The sequence below is a fragment of the Prionailurus viverrinus genome, chromosome B3, assembly GCF_022837055.1.
Source record: "Prionailurus viverrinus isolate Anna chromosome B3, UM_Priviv_1.0, whole genome shotgun sequence".
NCBI classification, from domain to species: Eukaryota; Metazoa; Chordata; class Mammalia; order Carnivora; family Felidae; genus Prionailurus; species Prionailurus viverrinus.
The window spans coordinates 89,047,682-89,060,672 of record NC_062566.1 but is presented as its reverse complement, the minus strand read 5'-3'; the positions used below and the strand labels follow the sequence as shown (position 1 = coordinate 89,060,672).

At 36.4% G+C, this 12,991-nt stretch overlaps 1 protein-coding gene across 1 annotated transcript in view; it reads right to left on the bottom strand.

Moving 5' to 3' along the window:
* Positions 1 to 12,991, bottom strand: part of TOGARAM1 (TOG array regulator of axonemal microtubules 1) — a 76,639-nt gene that overhangs the window by 24,862 nt on the left and 38,786 nt on the right. Inside the window, exons 9-12 of the mRNA XM_047862057.1 lie at positions 12,057 to 12,155; positions 10,559 to 10,734; positions 9,475 to 9,628; positions 4,932 to 5,085 (exon numbers count right to left, since the gene is read on the bottom strand). Coding sequence (XP_047718013.1) covers positions 4,932 to 5,085; positions 9,475 to 9,628; positions 10,559 to 10,734; positions 12,057 to 12,155 — 583 coding nt within the window. The remainder of the gene's footprint in view (positions 1 to 4,931; positions 5,086 to 9,474; positions 9,629 to 10,558; positions 10,735 to 12,056; positions 12,156 to 12,991) is intronic.

The window sequence follows — 12,991 nt, the reverse complement described above, 5'->3', positions numbered from 1 at the left end:
CATTTGATACTCACATGAAGTGAGAGAGAAGCCACTTGGAAGAGTGTTCAAAGATTAAGTACAAAGGTCTTGAGGTATAAATGAGCTGGGTGTTAAGGAAATAGCCAGATGGCTAGAGTGGATAAGTAAGGCAGAGCACTGTAGGGGATGAGGCTACAAAGAGGCCACAGACAGATAATGAAGGACTTTGTAAGCTATAAAAAACAGTTAAAAAATTTTTTTCTAGTGTTCTAGAGGGCCATTGGAGGGTTTTATGTGAGGGAATCCCAGGGTCTGATTTATGTTTTAACAGCATCACTCTGGCTGTTGTGTGAGTTCAGCAATAATGGAGGCATGGAAACCAGTGATGATACCACTATAGCCAGATGAGAGATAAATGTAGCTGAAATGTGTTCTGAAAGTAAAAGAACTGATGGAATGTGAAGACACAAGAAAAAGTCAACACTGACTTGGTATGAACAACTAAATGTCCATGGCAGGGCTATTAACTAAGATGGTGAATACTGAAGCAGATTTGGGATTAGGAGGTAGGTAAATAAAAACTTCTATTTTAGGGGCGCCTGGGTGGCTCAGTCGGTTAAACGTCCGACTTCGGCTCAGGTCACGATCTTGCAGTCCGTGAGTTCAAGCCCCACGTCGGGCTCTGGGCTGATGGCTCAGAGCCTGGAGCCTGCTTCCGATTCTGCGTCTCCCTCTCTCTCTGCCCCTCCCCCGTTCATGCTCTCTCTCTGTCTCAAAAATAAATAAAATGTTAAAAAAAAATTAAAAAAAGAACCTTCTGTTTTAAAGATTTTTAAATCTATGTTCATGAGATATTTTTTTATGTCAGTCTGTAGTTTTATCTTTATATGGTTTTGGTATCTGGCCTCAAAGAATAAGATGGGAAGTACTCCAGCCTCTTCAGTTTACTAAGAAGTTTGTGTAGAATTGATTTCTTCCTTAAATGTTTGATGTAATTCACTATTAAAACCATCTGAACCTGGAGTTTTCTTTGTGGAAAAACTTTAAGCCCAATTTCAATGTCCTTAATAGATTGGATTATACAGGTTGGCTATTTTTTTTTTTTTTTTTTTTAGTTAGTTTTGGTAGTTTGTGTCTTTCAAGGAATTTGTCCATTTCACTAAGTCATCAAATTAATGGGCATAAAGCTGTTTATCATATTCCTTTATTATTTATTTAAGAGCTACATGATCAGTAGTGATGTTCCTTCCTTCATTCCTGATTTGGTAATTTGTTTTTTATCTCTTTTTTTGCTCGATCAATCTGCTTACAAGTTTATCAATTGATCTTCTCCAAGAAACTGCTTTTGTTTTCACTGATTTCCTCTAATGCTCGCCTGTTTTCTTTTTTTTTTTTTTTTAACTTCTACTGCTATTTTTATTATTTCTTTTCTTTACTTATTTTGGGCTTCTTTTGCTCTTCTGTTTCTAGTTTAAGGTGAAGGCCGAAGTCATTGACATAAAACTTTTCTTCTTACGTAACATAGGCGTTAGGGTGCTATAAATTTCCGTCTAATTTAGCTGTATCCCGTAATTTTTGATGTTTCATTCTTAATTTCATTAAATTCAAAATACTTTCTAATTTCTCTTTTGATTGCTTCTTAGATCCATGGGAAGCTTCTAAGTGTGCTAGTTTCAAAACACTTAGAGATTTTCTAGTTATTTGTTCCTAATTTCTAATTTAACTCTACTCCACTGTAGTCAGAGAACAAAATTTGTATAATCTGAATCCTTTTAAATTACTTATTTTAGGGAAATCTGGCTGGCTCAGTCAGTTGAGTGTCCGACTTACAACTCAGGTCATGATTCCACAGTTCACAAGTTTGAGTCCTGTGTTGGGCTCTGTGTTGACAGCTCAGAGCCTAGAGACAGATTCTTTGTCTCCCTTTCTGTCCCTCCTGTATTAGCACTCTGTCTCTGTCTCTCTCTCTCAAAAATAAATAAAAACATTAAAAAATTTTTAATTACTTATTTTATGATCCCAAATACTATTTTCTCTTGGTAAATGTTCCTTGTGGACTTGAATATAAATTCTGCTGTTTTAGGTGGAATATTCTAGGTCAAGTTGGTCCATCATGTCAAGTCTTCCATATTGTCACTTGAGGATTTTCTTTCTTCTAGCTCTGTCAATGAGAGAGGTTTGTTGAAGTTCTAACCATTAGTGTGGATTTATTTCTTCTTGCAGTTCTACCAGTTTTTACTTAATGTATTCTGAAGCTCTGTTGTTTGATAAGTAAAATCAGGATTGCTTGATGAATTAACCTTTTTACCATTATCATTATAAAATGACTCTTTTTATTCCTAATGTGAAATACATAATTCTAGGTTGGCACCCATGATTCCTGCCCCTAGGTGTATACCACCTGATAATACCCTCCCTTTCTGTGTGAGTATGAAGGGATATTATTTCCCTCAATCATGTTATGTTTTTTGGCAAAGGGATTTTGCAAGTTGTCTTTCAGCTCACTGATTCTCTGTTCATGTCTTTCCTCTAGTTTCTTTAACACACGGAACAGATTTATAACTATGGCTATAATGTCCCTATCTACTAATTCTATCATCCGTATCATTTTTGGATTAGTTTCTGTTGTTGGTTTTTTCTTCTCATCGTAGGTTGTATGTCTCCGCTGTTTTGCATGCCTGATAATTTTTTATTGGGTGTAAGGCATTATGCATTTTACCTGAGATATTTTTATATTCCTAAATCATTTTTGAGCTTTGTTCTGAAATGGAGTTAGGTTATTTGAAAAGTCTGATCCTGTTAGGCTTTGCTTTTATGCTTTGTCAGGCAGGAGCAAACTAGTTTTTAGCCTACAGTTTAGTTTACCACACTAAGAAGCAAAACTCTTCTGAGTTTCCTACTCAATGCCCTGTGAATTATGAGGTTTTCCACCATGCTGGTGGGAACAAGAAGTATTCAGGGATTGTTCCCTGTAACTTCATCCTAGTTCTGGCTTCAGGTAATTTTCTTACATGTATGTCCTGACTAGTACTCAGCTAAATATTTGAGAAGAATCCTTTAAAAGTCTCTGGAGTTCTTTGTGAAGCTCCATCTTCTCTGGTACTCTGCCTTGCAAACTCTAGTTACCTTGGCCTCCCCAAACTCATAGCTCCATTTCCATCTCTGCTGGTATTTACAGTTTTCCTTTCATTGAGCTATGACCTGGAAACTCGGTAGAAAGAAAGCCAGGGCAATTGTAGAGCTCACCTTGTTCGTTTCTCATCTCTCAGGGATCACTATTTGTCACAACCTGGTGAACAATATTTTAAAAACCACTGTTTCATTTATTTTGTATTTCTCTAGTTCTTTCAGATGTGTAGGCAAATCTAATGCCTGTTAACCCATCTTGGCAAGAAGTGGAAATCAAGAGTTCTATATTGGATATGTTAAATTTAAAATGTCTATTGGCAGGGTGCCTGGGTGGCTCAGTTGGTTAAGCATCCGACTTTAGCTCAGGTCACGATCTCATGGTCTATGAGTTCGAGCCCCACGTCGGGCTCTGTGCTGACAGCTCAGAGCCTGGAGCCTGCTTCGGATTCTGTGTCTCCCTCTCTCTCTGACCCTCTCCCGTTCATGCTCTGTCTCTCTCTGTCTCAAAAATAAATAAACATTAAAAAAAAAAACTTTTAAAATGTCTATTGACATCAAAGTGAAAGTGTCAAGTAGGCAGTTGGATTATAAGTTTAGAGCTCAAGAAGATATCTAGGATCCAGACATACATTCATGAGAATCAAAGTATGGACTGAATTCAAAGCTATATAGTGAATGTAATCATTTAGGAAACAGGCTGGCAAACTATGACTCACAGACGAAATCTGGCCCCATCAGATTTTTTTATAAGTAAAGTTTATTGGGACATAGCTAAAGCCATTTGTTTTCATACTACCTAAGGCTGCTATTACACTATAACAGCAAGGTTGAGGAGTTGTGATAGAGACACCTGGCCTGCAAAGCTGAACATATTTACCATCTGGCCCTTTACAGAAAACGATTGCCAGCCTAGATCTGTGGAATAAATGTAGATAGAGAATGCCAATGGAGTGAATTCTGGAGCATACCTCACTTCTGAAGTCAAACAGAAGAAATAAGAACAAACTAAAGCAAGAAAAGAACCAAGAGACTGAATTTTCCACAGTGAAATCAGAAAGGAGTATCGATTGTGTCCAATGTTGCTAAAAGGCTAAGAAACATAACCACTAATAAATAACCAGTGTAGATTTAGCAAGATGATCATTTTCATAGATTTAGTGATGTGATGGTCATGATGGGGAGGGTTGAGAGCCAGTTAAAGATTGAGAAGAAAATATGAGGTGGAAAACTAAAGACAACGAGTTAGCCTTTTAGAGGACTTGGCTAAACAACAAGAAGAAAAGAAGTGTGAAAAAGATATGTAGTTTACGGAGGATTTTTAAGAAATAGGAGATACAGCACATTTTAATGTTGAGGCATATGATCTAGTAGAAGAGCAAAACTGAGGACACAGAAGATGGGGATAGAGAGAGATACTGCAGAAGAAGGGAAGGAAATGGGTGGGACAAGAGCACCCAGGAGATGCTCCAGCTGGGCGGGGCTGGGTGGCTGCTGCAGCTGCGGTAGTAACGTGGATCTATTTCCAGGATTGTTATATGATGTATTTCACAGAGAAACACTTGGAGAAATGGTGAGATTTGTATTCCAGTACCAAAAGATTTACGTAATCCATGATAAAGGTAAACTGTCCTTATGGTACATAAGTTATAATATAACTGGTAATACAGTGCTATTAGGACCAGAGTTCAGTTACATTGAGAAGTTGAAAAAACTTTGGACTAAGAACTATAATAATCATTTTTAAGACTATTTTAATAGGAAATGTTTCAAAGTTTAAAAAAAAAATTTATAGGACACTTGTGGAACTCAGTTCAGTTTTAAGTTAAGGATGGTGAACTTACCAATCCTCATCAGCTAAAAGCCTCAGGGCTTCTGTCAGTGCTATTTCTGGTTTGGAAAATGACCGTAGTTCCGATGTATCCATTATTTCCGGACTATGAGTGACAGAAGGAATCCTTTCTTTATATTGTGGAACGGCTCCAGGAGACGCTTCACCTAAAACAAAGCAAAACAAAAACATATTAAATAAAGCAGCAGAGAACTCTAAAACAAATGATATTCTGACTAGATTCTACGAATACTTTTTTCCTCCTTTTTTTAAAATTTAAAATTTAGTTAGTTAACATACAGTGCAATATTGGTTTCAGGAGTAGAATTCAGTGATTTATCACTTACATATAACACCCAGTGCTCATTACAAGTGCCCTCCTTAATATCCATCACCCATTTAGCCCATCTCCTGCCTACTTCCCTTAATCAACCCTCAGTTTTTTCTGTATAGTTAGGAATCTCTTATGGTTTGCTTCCTTCTTTCTTTGTTTTCCCCTTCCTGATATTCATCTGTTTTGTTTCTTAAATTCCACGTATGAATGAAGTCATATATTTGTCTTTCTCTGATTGACCTATTTTGCTTAGCATAATACATTCTAGCTCCACCCACATCCCTGCAAATGGCAAGAGTTCATTCTTTTTGATGTGTAATATTCCATTGTGTGTGTGTGTGTGTACGTGTGTGTGTGTGTGTGTGTGTGTGTGTGTGTGTATACCATAGCTTCTATGAATATTTCTTATGGAAACTAGTATTATTAGTTTAGTCTTCAATAATTTTTTTTTAATGTTTTAATGTTTTTTTATTTTTGAGAGAGAGACAGAGCATGAGCAGGGGAGGGGCAGAGACAGAGAGGGAGACACAGAATCCAGAGCAGGTCCAGGCTCTGAGCTGAAAGCATGGAGCCCGACACAGGGTTCAAACCCACGAACTGTGAGATCATTCCTGAGCTGAAGTTGGACGCTTAACCAATGAATCACCCAGGCACCCCAGTTTAGTCTTCAATAAAATTGTAATACCTAGATACCAGAGGTATTTAAAACTTCATTGTTTATCTACAAAATTATTAAATTATATCAAATATAAATATATAAATGGTTTTTCAGTCACATAATAAAGTATAGTTTTAAGAGCAAAAAGTCAATAAGAAGCATTATGATCCCATTTTATAAAAACATGTGGATGTATACCTGTTTTACCATACACCTGACAACTAAAAATGAAGCTTCATCGCATCTGTATATAGAGTTCGAGATGAAATCCAAAAATACTAATTTTTTGCTACTAGTATAGAATTAATGGTCTGTTACAAATCCTAAGACCATGTGTGGTAATAAGAACACTATTTCTTCCATAATCAAACATTTACCAATCATTTTCCAGATGTAGGGCATTGCTCTAGATGTTGGGGAAACAAATCATTGTCTTTGAGTGTCAGGGTAATGGCCCAGGGGGCACTGAACAATGCAAGATACCTGCAGTGAGGGTGTTAGAAAGGAAAAGATCAAATAAAATGTGTACCAGCTATTGTAAATGGGTAAAGATTTACTAGTTATTTTTTACTGTTAAGAGATATTTTTAAAAAGGTAATATTAGGCACTAGAAAATAACTATCATAAATGTATTCATCAATGTGTACTATTTTTTTAAATGTTTTTATTTATTTTTGAGAGAGAGAAGGAGAAAGAGAGAGAGACAGCATGAGCGGTGAAGGGGCAGAGAGAGAGAGAGAGAGAGCGCTACAGAATCTGAAGCAAGCTCCAGGCTCTGAGCTGTCAGCAGAGAGCTGAGCTGTGAGATCATGACCTGAGCCGAAGTCAGATGCTTAACTGACTAAGCCATCCATGCACCCCTCATCAATGTGTACTATTTACTACTATCTGTACTTCTTTTCCTACTGTTAACGGTAGCAGCCAGCATTGTTCAGAACTTAGGTAAGAAGTTTTGTGGATTTTTCTCCCCCTAGATTTTATGACATTAATAATAGTGAAATTATTTGAGAATGCTAGCAAATGGGCTTCAACTTCACAAATGCCTACATTTAACTGGTTCTTAGGGACGTGTTTAAAACCACTAATTTTACAAGCCAACATGTCATCAGTCATACTTTCAACAATTATTAGTTTTGAGAACAAAGAATTTTTAAAAGTTTTCTAAACTTGCATTATAAAAGAAATCCAAACTGGGAAGAATCAGACATTCATCCAGTTCAAATCTTTTTTTTTTTTAATGTTTATTTTTGAGAAAGGGAGACAGAGGGAGAGAGAGAGAGAGAGAGCGCTCAAGTGAGGGAGGGGCAGAGAGAGAGGGAGACAGAGGATCCGAAGCAGGCTCTGTGCTGACAACAGACCCACAAACCGTGAGATCAAGACATGAGACGAAGTCGGATGCTTAACTTACCAAGCCACACAGGTGCCCCAAGTTCAAATCTCTTTTCTTGTGAGAGATTTTGAGAGATGTTAAGTATGTTGCCCAATATCACATTTATATATTTATTTTTTCTGTACTTTTTGTTTTTTTATTGATACCTAGACTTCAGACCCAACATAAATTTTAAAATGTTTAAGACAGTTTTAACGGTTTATTCTTCAGTAACATTAAACAATAATAAATAAAAATAATAAGCAATAACCTTAATGTTTATGATAGTTCATAAGTTTTTTCATTTTCAATTTCTGATGACTACCATACCTAAGACCTATTTAATATTTTTAAAAACACACAGGAAACATGGAAACTACTCTGGCCAGATATAGAACCCAGTAAGTACTGAATGGTAGACTGAATAAAGGATAAATATAATGACTTTTAAATTTATTTTTATTTTGCTTTATTTTACTTTACTATTTTATTTTATTTTATTTTGAGAGAGAGAGAGAGAGAGAGAGAGAGAGAAAATCTTAAGCAGGCTTCACACCCAGCGCAAAGCCCAACATGAGGCTTGATCCCACAACCATGAGGATCATGACCTGAGTTGAAATCAAGAGTTGGAGGCTTAGCTGACTGAGCTACTCAGGTGCCTCTATTTTTAACGTTTTAAAAAAGATTTTATTTTTAAGTCATCTCTACACCAAACATGGGGTTCGAACTCACAACCCTGAGATCAAGAGTCATATAGGGGTGCCTGGGTGGCGCAGTCGGTTAAGCGTCCAACTTCAGCCAGGTCACGATCTCGCGGTCCGTGAGTTCGAGCCCTGCGTCAGGCTCTGGGCTGATGGCTCGGAGCCTGGAGCCTGTTTCCGATGCTGTGTCTCCCTCTCTCTCTGCCCCTCCCCAGTTCATGCTCTGTTTCTCTCTGTCCCAAAAATAACTTTAAAAAAACGTTGAAAAAAAAAAAAAAGAGTCATATATGCTCCACTGACTGAGCCAGCCAAGTGCCCCAACAATGATCTTTAAAAAATTTTTTTAATGTTTATTTTATTTTTGAGAGAGAGGGAGGGAGAGACAGAACCTGAGCAGGAAAGGGGCAGAGAGAGGGAGACACAGAATCTGAAGAAGGCTCCAGGCTCTGAGCTATCAGCACCAGAGCCAGACATGGGACTCAAATTCATGAACTGCGAGATCATGACCCGAGCTGAAGTCAGATGCTTAACCGACTGAGCTACACAGCCGCCCCCTCATAATGATTTTTTAAAATCATGATCTAGGGGCGGCTAAGTGGCTCAGTCAGTTGAGCGTCCAACTTCAGCTTAGGTCATGATCCCATGGTTTGTGAGTTCGAGCCCAACATCGGGCTCTGTGCTGACAGCTCAGAGCCTGGAGTTTGCTTTGGATTCTGTGTCTCCCTCTCTTTCTGCTCCTCCCCCTCCACTCACGCTCTGTCTCTCTCTCTCCTTCAAAAATAAATAAACATTAAAAAAAATTTAAAAAATTAAAATCATGATCTAATATAAACCAATTTCATAACCTCATTTAACCCTTAATATAAAATAAGATACCACTACTTAGTGAAACAGTAATATTTACAAGGGAGCATGGAGGAGATCTTTGAGTTAATATTGACCTTTGAGATATTTTGGATATTTCTAGCAGCAGAAAATTGAGGCTTATTTCCAGGTCACAAAGTTATTTAAAGGGCAGACCTAATATTCATGAAACCAGGTCTGTCTACTGACTCCTACTAGTTTAATGCTCTTTTCATCACAAATGCACTGAACCATATGTGGTCTCTTCATCTTAACCAGCATTTGTGATGTTATTCTTCACATTTAAACAAGCTTCTTACCTGAATCTGAAAATGCTAAAGATGGTGACCTTTTTAAACAGGTCCCTTCTTTCAATGGAGGGCTGAAAGAAATATTTTCTAAAGAGGAACTCTCATTTTTTGATATTCCTACCTCATCTCCAAAAATATTTAAGTCTAGAAGGGAGAAAAACAATCAACTTCCTTTTGATGAGAAGGAATTAATATTTATTATAATAGAAGCTACTGGGTCTTGCAAATTTCAGTGTTATAGTTCAACATATTCCATTATTGGCCCTCAATTAAACCACAGGTACACTAGCTTTAGAATATTATCAGTTAAAAAACACACCAAAAGTTAAATTCCACTTACGTTCAGATGTCATTTTCTCAGTTCCTGTTTGTTTCATTCGCTCCCAGGAATTCTGTTCCTTCTTTTCACAATCTTTAATGTCAAAAAGTTCTTTTTCCTCTTTTCTCTTTTGTCTCATCTTGTCATAAGTAGATTTTGAAATAGAAACTTTAATCTGAATGAAAAAGTTGAAATATTTGAAAGTATTCAGGGAGTTTGACATTTAAAATAACTATCTTCATCTCAGACAACTGTATGTGGACATTAAAGGTCTATATGTAAAAAATAAAATATACATTTTTTAGTCCTTATTTCAGGAATTCTAAAATTGAACAGAATTACATAGTGCTAATGTCATAACTAAATCTGTGCCTGAGGATACCAGTCTGTTACTCATTAAGCGTCCTAGAAAATTGTTAAATATTACATATATAAAGTACATTATATATATACATACATATATATAATGTACTATATATAATATATACGTCAAGTATACAGAATGAGAATATATTTGTTAGGAAAGAATAATCCATCAATTAAATGATTAAGGATCACGGGACGTCTGGGTGGCTGAGTTAGTTGAGTGTCTGACTCTTGATTTTGACTCAGGTTATGATTTCACATTTTGTGAGATCGAATCCTGAGTCAGAGATTGCTCCTCCCTCTCTCTCTGCCCCTGCCCTGCTCACACACTCTCTCTCTCTTAAAATAAGTAAACTTTTAAAAAATGTTTATTTATTTTTGAAAGACAGAGCACATGCGCGAGCAAAGAGACAGAGGGAAATAGAGGATCCAAAGCAGCCTCTGTGCTGACAGCAGAGAGCCCAATGCAGGACTAGAACCCACAAACGGAGACATCATGCCCTGAGCCAATGTCAGATACTTATTAACTGACTGAGCCACCCAGGTGCCCTGTCAAAATAAATACACAAACTTAAAATAAATAAATAAATAAACATATGATTAAGGATCAGAAATTTCTATTATACTGAGATTTTTAAAATTTCAATCCAAACACTTTCACCACCCCAAATCTGATGAACACAAAACAATGATATAATATAGGCTTAAATTTATCCTAATAATCTGCAAATAACCTTACATCCTTTTCATTCTCAACATCAACATATGATGGAATACTTTGCTGGACTGCTCTTCCATAAATCCCCGATGGTGGTTCAATGCTTTGTTTAACTGAAAATGTATCTCCATTTTCCACAGAAGATATCACTGATTGGTTGCAGGCTGCTGGTGCTGAATGTGGACTTCCAAATACACCTGAAATTAACCAACCATCCAACTGCCATTAAGTATTTATGTGATGTCACTCTAATAACAAAGTTTAAGACAAGGCTCTTTATGAAGTAAACAATATAGTTAGTAGGAAAAATATGTTAAATAATCATAAATATATGGGAGCCTGGCTGGCTCCATCAGAAGAGCATCCAACTATTGATCTTGGTCAGGGTTGTGAGTTTGAGCCCCACGTTGGGTGTAGAGATTATTTAAATAAATAAAACTTAAAAACTATATATATATATATAAAATACATGTATCTATATCTATATCTATATCTGTATCTATATCTATATCTATATCTATAAATATATATAAAAAATGGGATTGGAAGATACAATGGAGATGGACAGATAAGTGAAGAAGGAGGTGAGGACATCCTATGAGATGGGAATGTTATAAGCAGAGCTGAACAAGTATACTCCACGAATGTGGAGTGAATAACTTTGGTTGGGCACAAGGCAAATAGAAGAATAACAGAAACTAAGTGTGCAAGGGTAGGTGGAGAGCCTTAAATTAACTTAATGAGATTCTATCAAGCAAACAATTAGGAAAGCTTTCCAAGCATTTCATTCTATTTCACCATATTTACCAATAATAAGATGTGCACTCTCAATGTCTATCCTCACATGCTAGCTTTCTGATCAAAAAAGAAACTAGTTGAGGTATGTTAACTTGATGGGGGAATCCTTTTCTCACTTTAAACACTTTATAATTCAGTTAATTATACCTTAATAAAGCTAAAAAAATCAGTTTTTTTTTTTAAAGGAGTTAGAAGTTTATTGAATACACTGCAAGGGAGCAGCAGGCAGGACAGCAGAGAAGAGACTGTCTGCCAAAAAAAAGAGCTTAAAAAAATACTTGCAAATATGTTGTTCAAAGCTCCCTTAATCCCCCTAAATATACATACCAGGTGTCAATTCTGGTTTGTCTAGACTCTGTATGGAAAATAATAAAATTACATTAATTACTAAGCTGATAAATAAGGACTGTCATTTGAATTTAAACTATGATAAAACTATCTTAGCTATCCCAAAAGTGTCTTAGAAGTACCTAAACTGCAGTACCTACTTAGAAGCACCTAAACTGTCACTTAATACATCTCTCTGAAAACTGCCGACATGAATTATTATAGTTGTTAGACAGAAACATAAAACCTACTTCTAATTCTTTCAATTTAATAATTTTTTAAAAAGAAAGTTTTAATCCACACTTGAATCACACTCCTCTCTATTCTTTAATGATACCCTTGGCTTATGTATGAAGAACACATACAATTAACAAGCTAAGGAACTTTGAAATACCTTTTCCAACAACTACTACAGAGTCTTCTGGTAAGGTATTTGTGGATGTGAAGTCAAAACTGGGAATTTGCTGTAAATTTGATGATGACCCTGTAAATGCTAAAAAAACAAACAAAAAACCCATATTTTAAAATTCTCCTTATATTTTTAGAATATTGTAACATGGTCTTTTAAAACAAAATTAATTTCATACACAGATTTTACAATTTATTTATTCACCTGTTTATTAGTCCAATAAATATTTAAAACTAGAATACCTAGCATGCACTAGGCAGTAGAGAGAAAAGAAACCTTCCTTCCTTAAGGAGTTTACATGTTCCAGGGTTAAGAATGGGAAAGATGTACAAGAAAATAATTATAGCATGATAATTGAGCAACAAAGGGGTAATCACGGGGGAAAGCTCTAACTCCTGAAAACAGACTAAGACAATCTCACAGCATTCTGTAATTTTCTAGGTTACCTTTCACTCCAGTTTGTGATTATGTAATTATTCTCTTTACTACTAGACTGTAGGCTCTATGGAGATAGGACCTCTATCTAATTTTGATTATCAATCTTTTCCAGAGCCTATTAGTATGGCATATAGTGGGTATTCAGTAAATATATGTTAGATGAATGTTACAAGGCGGAAAAAATGAAAAGCACAACATGATTAATTTAGGGTCAACTATTAGAAACATCAGGTAGCCTCAAAAATTGTGTAGTGACAAAGGGAAGCATATCTCAGTAAATGGAACAATTTGCTCAGTAATAGTCCAAAACCAAAATCTGTCAAAAGATGACCGAAAAAGGGGTGCCTGGGTGGCGCAGTCGGTTAAGCGTCGGACTTCAGCCAGGTCACGATCTCGCGGTCCGTGAGTTCGAGCCCCGCGTCGGGCTCTGGGCTGACGGCTCGGAGCCTGGAGCCTGTTTCTGATTCTGTGTCTCCCTCTCT